Genomic DNA, 9,742 nt, shown 5'->3' with positions numbered 1-9,742 from the left:
AATACCCTCTACTACGGATAGACGACTTATTTGATCAATTTTAGAGAGCACAAGTCTTTTCTAAGATAGATTTGCGATTTGGATACCATCAGTTTAAGGTTAAGGAGATAGATGTGCAGAAAATGACTTTCAGGACACGGTATGGACATCATGAATTCCTTGTTATGCCATTTGGTTTAACTAATGCCCCCGCAACTTTCATGGATCTTATGAATAGGGTATTTAAGGATTATTTGGACCACTTTGTGATAGTCTTTATCGACGATATTCTCATTTATTCTCGAAGTAGCAGAGAGCATGAGGAGCATTTGAGGATTGCCCTTCAAACATTAAGAGAAAAGAAGTTGTATGCAAAATTTAAGAAATGAGAGTTTTGGTTACAAGAGATTTCATTTTTGGGACACGTGGTGTCAGCAAAAGGAGTTTCGGTGGACCCAGTGAAGGTTGAAGTTTCTTAGCAATGTTAATGAAGTATGAAGTTTCTTAGGTCTCGCTGGTTACTACAGAAGATATGTAGAAGGATTTTCAAGTATTGCAACTCTGGTGACAAAGTTGACAAGAAAGGATGAGAAGTTCTTATGGACAGATGAGTGTGAGGATAACTTCCAAGAATTGCAGAATAGACTAGTGACGACATCAGCTCTTATAGTTTTCTCGGGAGGTGGAGGATTTGTTATATACAACGATGCTTCACTAAAGGGTTTAGTTGTGTTTTAATGCAGAATGAGAAAGTTATTGCATATGCTTCCCGACAATTAAAAAATTATGAGTAGAATTACCTGACTCATAATCTAGAACTTGTAGTAGTGGTTTTTGTCTTGAAAATTTGGAGACATTATCTTTATGGTGAACGGTGTGAGATTTATACCGACCATAAGAGCTTGAAATACTTCTTCACACAGAAAAAGTTGAATATGAGACAACGTAGGTGGTTGGAACTCCTAAAGGGCTATCATTGTAGTATTAACTACCATCTTGGCAAAGAAAACGTCGTAGCAAATGCACTTAGTCGGAAGTCATCCTTTGGCACCCTGGCTACGATGTATACTCCCCATAAGCATATACTACTAGACATGGAGTGAGCAGGCATTGAAGTAATCCAGGACACTCAATCTAAGATAAATAGTTTGACCCTCGGTTCAACATTGATAGATCATATTAAAGTCGCCCAAGCTAGTGATATGAAATTGATGAGGATTAAAGGAGAAATATTAGAAGGGAAGAGACCTGATTATCTAGTATCAGATGATGGCACCCTGAGATTTAGGGGAAGATTATGTGTACCCGATGATAGAGTAATCAAAGATTTGATTTTGAGAGAAGCCCATCGTTCACTGTACACAATTCATCCGAGGAGCACCAAGATGTATCGGGATTTAAAACAACACTTTTGGTGGAGTGGGATGAAGCAAGAGATAGTGACATATGTCGCACAGTGTCTGACATGTCAACAAGTCAAAGCAGAGCATCAGAGACCATCAGGTACACTTCAACCACTCCCTATACCCGTGTGGACTTGGGATGAGATTGGGATGGACTTGTTTCAGGGTTTCTGAAGGTGCTAGGAGGTCAGGATGCAGCATGGGTGATTGCTGATCAACTCTCAAAATCAGCCCATTTTATTCCTATTCAGATGACGTACTCCGTGGATAGACTGGTAGAGTTGTACGTTAGAGAGATTGTCAGATTATATGGGATACCATCTAAGATCATCTTTGACAGAGATACCCAATTCACTTCAATCTTTTGGAGAAAGGTACAGAAGGAGTTGGGAACTCAACTGACTTGTAGCACGACATTTCATCCTCAGACAGATGGTCAATCAGATAAGACAATTCAGATCCTAGAAGATATGCTTAGAGCGTGCATGATGGAATTTAAAGGTAGTTGAATTAAGTATCTACCCCTTATCAAGTTTGCATATAATAACAGTTACCAGGAAAGTATTCAGGCAACGCCGTATGAAGTTCTCTATGGACGTAAATGTAGGTCGCCCCTCTATTGGGATGAAGTAGGAGAGCGGAGGATACTGGGACAAGAAATTATACAACATGAGTGAGAAAATATCAATTATTAGAAAGAAGCTTGCAATAGCACAAGAGTGACATAAGAAATATGCAAACCAATGGCGACGAGAATTAGAATTTGAGGTAGAAGACAAAGTACTTTTGAAAGTTGCACCGATGAAAGGGATAATGCGATTTGGTAAAAAGGGAAAGTTAGGCCCGAGGTACATAGGTCCTTTCGAGATCTTAGAAAGAGTAGGTGCTGCAGCTTACAGACTAGCACTTCCACGTCACTTGTCAGCAGTGCACAACTTGTTTCATGTCTCTATGTTACAAAAGTATGCCTCGGATCCCACACGTGCATTGGAGTAAGAGCCACTTTAAATTCGAGACGACCTCATCTACGAAGAAGTTCCAGTGAGAATATTAGCGCATAATGCCCAAGTGATACGAAATAGAAATATTCAAATGGTCAAGGTACTTTGGAGTCACCACAGCGAGAGAGAAGCCACTTGGGAACACAAGGAAGACATGAGAGAGAAATACGCCTATTTATTTTATTTGAGGTACGTTCCATCTCGAGGACGACATTTTCTTTCAGAGGGGGAGATTTTGTAACATGATAAACTTATATTTGGGGTTTATAAATAAATCATTTAGTTATTATTTTTATTATTATTATGATTATTATTTTTATTAATATTAAGGTTTTATTTATTGATTATTATTATTATTTTTTAAATCCAAAACTCTGTATTAAGTTTTATCGGATGTAAACACTAGACTGGACCTCTAGTGATTTACGAGATTTTCCTAGGTGGGGCCGGTGCACAACCTCGCACATAGGGTTAAGTGTGTTGGCCAGTCAGATCAGTCAATTAAGTCAGACCAGTCAGTGAATTCAGATAAATCATTCATGCATAGCATAAACATCAGTATGAACAGTTATGAATTTTAAGCTCTCAACATGAAAACTTTTATGAAAACCTTATATTTTTTATGTTTACGTTGTGATGGATTTCTTACTAAGTCTTCGACTCATTTTAATTTATTTCATGTCTTTTAACCACTTAGGTGAGGATGATGAACACGAGCAGACAGACCGAGATTAGATGGAGCAGTTGATTCGATTTCAGACTTTCTAGAATAAAATTGCTTTTATGACATAAATTTATTTAGTTTATCAGTTAAGTTTTTGGAAGACATTTTATTAGACAAATCTCTTATGAAATAAATGTTAATTTCATGTTATTAAATATGATATCTTTTGCCGGGTTTAGTTTTATGAAAAACATGTGACACTCATTGCCTATAGGAAGGGGGTGTTACACAATTACCTATTTTATCCCAACATTTCACAGGGCAGGGCACAACAACCGCATCACATGTTTAAAACAACAAACTTTCTATTGACGCATCAAACCAATAAACAGCCTCATTTATCCCAACATATCAAATCGACTTGCCCAACAACCAACAACCATTCTTAAGTTTTCTATGCCCCCCAACACTACTACAATAACCCAAACAGCCGCCCATCAATCCCAAATAGCCACACATCAATTATCTGTTCATTAATGTAAACAGTGGCTGCACAATATTCCAATAGACACGAATATAAGAATTACCAACTTAGGTCACATTTGGATTGAGAAACACTCTCAACCCATCTCATCTCATCTCATCATTACAACTTTCACAAATTCTCACATAAAATATAATAAACAATTCAACTTTTTCAAATCCCAAAATAATAATAATATTAAAAAATAATATTCTAACAATATTTTATTCAACTTTTAACTTTCATATTAACTCATCTCATCGCAACTCACTATCCAAACCTAACCTTAAATGATGGTTACGAAGAATTATCTAACGTTAGTAGGTACCTTTCCCAATATTAGAGTGGTGGTCAGTTAGATCTCACGCTGCTAGTAACGAAATCATTGCCCTTGGCAGTAGCCTTTTTCCCTTGCGACCTAAAATTTAGGTCCCGTTTGGAATTTGGACTGAATTGTAATCAACTCAGTTTAATTTAATTTTAAACTGAGTCTAACATCCAAACACCTAACTCTCAAATCACTAAACTCATCTCAACTCAAAACCTCCTTACATGTGAGACTCACAACCTTTCTCAACTCAATACTTCTTTACACGCGGGACCCACAACCTTTTTCAACCTCCCATAAATACATCTTAACTCATCTTAATATCCAAACACATCTTTTACTCATTTTATTTGGGTCCCACAAAACTCACTTCACCATCTCAATTCAGTATTATTCATAAAGAACTCAACTCATCACAACTCTGCTGAACATCCAAACAGGGCCTGTGACGCCCTCAATCTCCTCTTGGGATGGAACATAGGCTTAGAGTTTCAGGACATGCAACACAAGGTTACATACTCCCGTACATGATAGTTACTATGCAATGTATCGTAGTATGCAACTAGCAGTATGCAATAATCACAACGGAAATAAAGGTGAAAGTATAACTTATGCCAGAATAACTAAAAACATTCCAATTTCATTAGTAATCATTAAGTTCAAAATACCAATGTAGCATACTCTAAAGTCAAATCATCTGCTTCGTGCGTTCTAAAGCATGAAGGACTTGGCTTATAACATTAGGATTAAATCCAATCTCCTCTCAAGGTCTGGCTCCCTCCTCAGTTAGTCGGTTCCAGCACTCCATCTAGCTTGTCCTCCTTGAGTCCTGACATAACTTCTACCATTCCGAGTGGAATGATAGTGTCCCATAAAAGGGTGAAATTCACTCGAAATCTCAATAAGTTAAACAATCAACTTGCACAAAGATTAAACATGAAGCATGATAAATATGCAATGCATGAGATGCAGAAAAATCAGTATGTATGTCTCTCATCTAGATTCCTTAACATTTTAGAAAAATGGAGACACAAAGGTTTTCCATTCAGTAAACATTTTTGCCATCATTTTTGAAAACATAACTTCATCATAAACTTTCATCATTATCTTAGAGCACTAGTATTGGTTTCTCTATATGCATCTTCAAAATCACATCTTTTAAAGATTGATTTTGCATATCAAGAAAAACCTCACATTGGATTATGAATATTTGAACCAAATAATAAAAAAATATTATTATTTTTAATTTTTTTTTTCTTAAAATTATTATTATTTATATATTTTAAAATTAGCACCATGTGCAAAAAAATACAAATTCCATATATCTAAATATTACCAATTTCATATATCAAAATGACTAATTTTATCAAATATTAATATGTACTAATAAACACTTTGTATCAAATTTCATATATCAAAATCATCTTAATACAAATTCTACAAAGTTTATTTTAATGGGTAGGAGAGAGAAAAAACATTAAAAAAAATGTTTGGAGAGTGAATAGTGCTTCTTCAAATTTGAAGAAGCACTATTCATAGCTTTGTAAAAATTTAGAGATGCATAAACCAATGTAGATGAATTTATAGACATTATGCAAATATGAAGATGAAGATAAAGATGAATAAGCCATTGCTAGTGCTTACCAATTCATAATTAATATCATAATATGTGGTAACGTCACAGTTCCTCATATGCACTGTGAGTACCTGCTAGTGATCGTAGTACAACTCACTTTGAAACTATGTTGTTTATAGACTCCTTCCCAATGCATTGGTAATATAAGAGCATCCACATTGGTTTCTCCAAATAACATTTCATCTCTAAATTTAACTAATTTTATCAATAGTTGGCCCACATTGAATTAGCCAAACACTTTTCATTTTAAATATTATTTACAGTAATTTCATCATTTTCTTCAAAGATGAAAAGAACTGTTTTACCTCCAAATACATTGTTTATTAATTTCGGCATTCTCTCTCCCGGGATTTCTTTCTCTTTCTTCTTCCCTCTTTCTCTCTCGCGTCTCTTCCTCTATTTTTTTTTTCTTTTATTTCTATTCTTCCCTCTTCCGCATCTCTTCCTTCTTTCTCTTCTTTCGCAACCATTCTCTCCCACGACAGCACTCTCCAGCATGGCACCGCGATAGCTTCTCTCCAGTACGACAAGCCCACGGTACGGTTCGAAACCCTAGCCTTGATTTTACTCTTGATTTTTATTGTTTGGGTTTGATTTTGTTGATGTTGTTTGGGTTTGATTCGAAACCCTAGCCTTGATTCTACTATTGATTTTATTGTTTGGGTTTGTTTTTGTTGATGTTGTTTGGGTTTGATTCGAAACCCTAGCCTTGATTCGAACCAATGAGATTGAGGTGGGGATAAATAAAGATGGAAAGTGCTGTAATGTTTCTCTAGAAATCCCAAAATCTAGTTTAAGGTACTGAGTTTGTTTGAGTTCCCCAAATTGTCGATCGAATTATTTGGAGCGCGTACAGAGTTCTTTGAGTTCCCCTGAAGTTGCATTAGGTCTCGGGTAGTTTGAAACATGTTTGTAAGTTTGCATTATGGTCTTGGGTAGTTTCTTTGGTCTCGCTTGTCTTCATGTTTGTAAGTTTGAAACATTTATGGTAACTCAAAATCGTAATCCAATCAAGTCAAAAGTGTTTCTAGGCCTTCTTCTATCCAGATTCTTTCCTCATGTACAAGTAAAGAAACTTTTGCTAGAAAGTGAGCTACACAATTGCATTCCCTATATGTATGTATGACTGTCCAGTTATATCTATTCTTCAAAACCCCTTTAATGTCTTCAACCAGTTGACCATGCCATTCCCAGCTAGCTTTAGAAACTGTTTCCTTCTGCATTTTATAAACTGGGCAGTAGCCCACATTGATATGTAACGTTCATGTTAAAAACAAACATATCAATATATAAATTAACTTCGAACGTATTTCATACAACCTAATAATAATAAAAAAAAAAATAACACATTGGTCAGCTCATTCGAACGTATTTCTTGTTTATAAATATTAGCCCTGCTTGTAATGTTTAATATACCTGCTTTTCTGAAAGGAAGTATTGTCTTTAAAAAATGCAATATTAGACCTACTTGCATGAGATTATGTGTGAATACTTGAGATTATGGCTGCTGTTCAGTAGCAGTGTTTATGAGTCTAGTCCTGATTTTTTACAATTATACTTGAATCAATGATGAACACCACATTTGATGAAGATCCATTTTTTACCACTCTATTGCAAAGTGGTGAACAAGGGAAATCCACAGCCGTAATGACTAGTAGCCATGATAATGTTGGACTCCAAGCAATACTATTGGAAGGTGAAAAAAGGCCACCTAGTAAGAAAACACAACGAGGTGTGTCTTTCACCGCAGAGGAGGACAATCGCCTCGTGTCGGCTTGGCTCAATATTAGCATGAATGCTATACGAGGGACATATAAAAAATATTTCAAATGTGGGAGAGAATTAGCAATTATTACAATGAGCATAAAAATACTAGCATGGCAAATCGTTCTGGGGGGTCATTGACCAATCGATGGTCGGTGATCCAAAAATACACAAATAAATTTTGTGTTGCTATGGCTTAAGTAGAATCTTTGCATTCAAGTGGTGCAACAGAGCAGGACAAGGTATGAGTTTCTAACTAAATTTCATTCCAAATCTTCTAGCTGAAATTCTATTCTCACATTCTTGTTATATTCGCATATTTAGATTGAAAGAGCTAAAATCATGTATAGAGAGACTGAGAAGGCCACATACAACATGGAACATTGTTAAATGGCAACAACACGTGTCCATGTTGTCTACAAGAAGGAAAGCACACGGGAAACGCCCTGCTATGGCGGAGTCGACTCCACTAGGAGACGACGCGACAGATGACAACGTAGAGGTCTTTTTTGAGAGACCTCCAGGCAAGAAGGCTGAGAAAGAAAGGGAGAGAAAAAGGAAGGCCGATTGATATGAACCCGCGGGAAAGGAATCCCTTGAACCCACAATCAATTTGAAAACACCCCAAAAAAGCCAAAATCAAGTCAATGGATGGAGAACCTAGACCCGATGAGAACTCGTTTCAAGAACCTAGATTATATTAAAAACTAGACCCGTTGAAGAACCCGTCTCAAGAACCCGGATTACAAAGGAGGAACGCCACAAAGGTTGTGATTTACCTTTGATAAGTTCAAAAGTTCAATTAAGAACAAGAGGAGTAAAACTCAACTCACAATGAATAAATTCATCTAATTTCATAAACTTCATAATCTGATTAGAATGAGGCTACATAAAGTATATTTAAAGCAAAACCTAATGAAACCCTAGCCAAAATAAAAGCCCCATCTTCCAAAAGTACCCCCTGATGAACAGTGCCGCGGCTACAGTGCCGTGCTACAGTAACTCGGCTACAGTAACCCTAACCCTAGTTCAATAAAATAATAATTTTTCCAATATGCCCTTGCATAGACCCCCTTAAGTGCTTCCTATAGTAAACTCAATTATTCTAAACTAATAAAATAAGTTCTTTAAACGAATTAAATAAGTTAAAACCCTTCAAGAGCCCAAAGCTTTTAAGTCTTGTCGTTGCCCTCTTCCGTAGCTGATCAAATGAATTAAAACTGGATTTTCATCCTTCAAGCCCCATCTTGAATGTTGGGCTCTTGCTAAACTTGTCCCAAGTGGATTGCATCAATCCTTGCATTGTCTCCTTGATCTTCTTGGCCCATCTGAAAGTTACAAATGATCTTTAAAACTAGGCCCATCTTGGTTTCCATCATTCCCCCTCTCCTCAAAAGGATTCGATCTCGAATCTCCACCTGGATTAAACGGAAAATGGTCAGTAACATTGAAAATAGTAGAAACATGAAACTTACCTGGTAGATCCATTAGATATGTATTTTCATTAATTTGTTCAAGAATTTGGAATAGTCCATCCAAACTACTCCTATCATCAACTGGTAAAGACTTTAAATCTGAAGGAGGAAATGGATTAAGTATACAAACAATTTCAATTGGTGAAAATTTAGTAGTAGCATGAACACTCCAATTATATGCAAACTCAATGAATGGCAAGTAATACTTCCACAAATATTCATGCAACATGTTAATGAATGACAAATGATGCTTCCACAAACGTTCAAGTAATACGTCAATGAAATGCAAATGGTACTCCCACAAACGTTCATGCAGCAAATCAATGAATGAAAAATGATACTTCTACAAACGTCCATGCAACACGTCATTGAATGGCAAATGATAGTCCCAAAAATGTTCATACAATACAATAAAAGTCTTCCTTACACCAAGGTTACCCAACAAACCACTATGTCCATCACACACAAGCAACTTATGCATAAAACTAGTAGGGACACAAAATCTATTCTTTCTAAACAAGTACCAATCTAGTTTATAGAACTTACCAAACGATGCTTTCTCACATGTTCCATACACACTAGCAAAGTCATCATCATTAGCATGCAATTCTTTATCATATTCAAGTTTCAACAATTTTGCATCTAAAATGAAGATAAGGACATACCTTCTTGCTAAAGCATCAACCACAAAAATTTCCATACCTTGTGTGTACTTGAATACATGAGGAAAAGTCTCAATGCAATTCTCTCGCTTAGCACGCATTCTAGTCAACAATCAAGATGGGCTAGTCTTAAAGATCATTTGCAACTTTCAGATGGGCCAAGAAGATCAAGGAGACAATGCAAGGATTGATGCAATCCACTTGGGACAAGTTTAGCAAGAGCCCAACATTCAAGATGGGGCTTGAAGGATGAAAATCCAGTTTTAATTCATTTGATCAGCTACGGAAGAGGGCAACGACAAGACTT

At 36.3% G+C, this 9,742-nt stretch overlaps 1 protein-coding gene across 1 annotated transcript in view; it reads right to left on the bottom strand.

Annotated features, from left to right (window-relative positions):
- Positions 1-1,733: 1,733 nt before the first annotated feature.
- LOC118344569 overlaps positions 1,734-9,742 on the bottom strand; it is a gene marked incomplete at its 5' end in the record, with an annotated part of 52,109 nt that continues 44,100 nt past the window's right edge. The window contains 2 exons of the mRNA XM_035685588.1: positions 1,734-1,843; positions 1,937-2,029. Coding sequence (XP_035541481.1) covers positions 1,734-1,843; positions 1,937-2,029 — 203 coding nt within the window. The remainder of the gene's footprint in view (positions 1,844-1,936; positions 2,030-9,742) is intronic.

This window comes from Juglans regia, chromosome 14 (assembly GCF_001411555.2).
Source record: "Juglans regia cultivar Chandler chromosome 14, Walnut 2.0, whole genome shotgun sequence".
NCBI lineage: Eukaryota > Viridiplantae > Streptophyta > Magnoliopsida > Fagales > Juglandaceae > Juglans > Juglans regia.
Note: the sequence above shows the minus strand (reverse complement) of the source record. Positions and strands in the feature narration are given on the sequence as shown.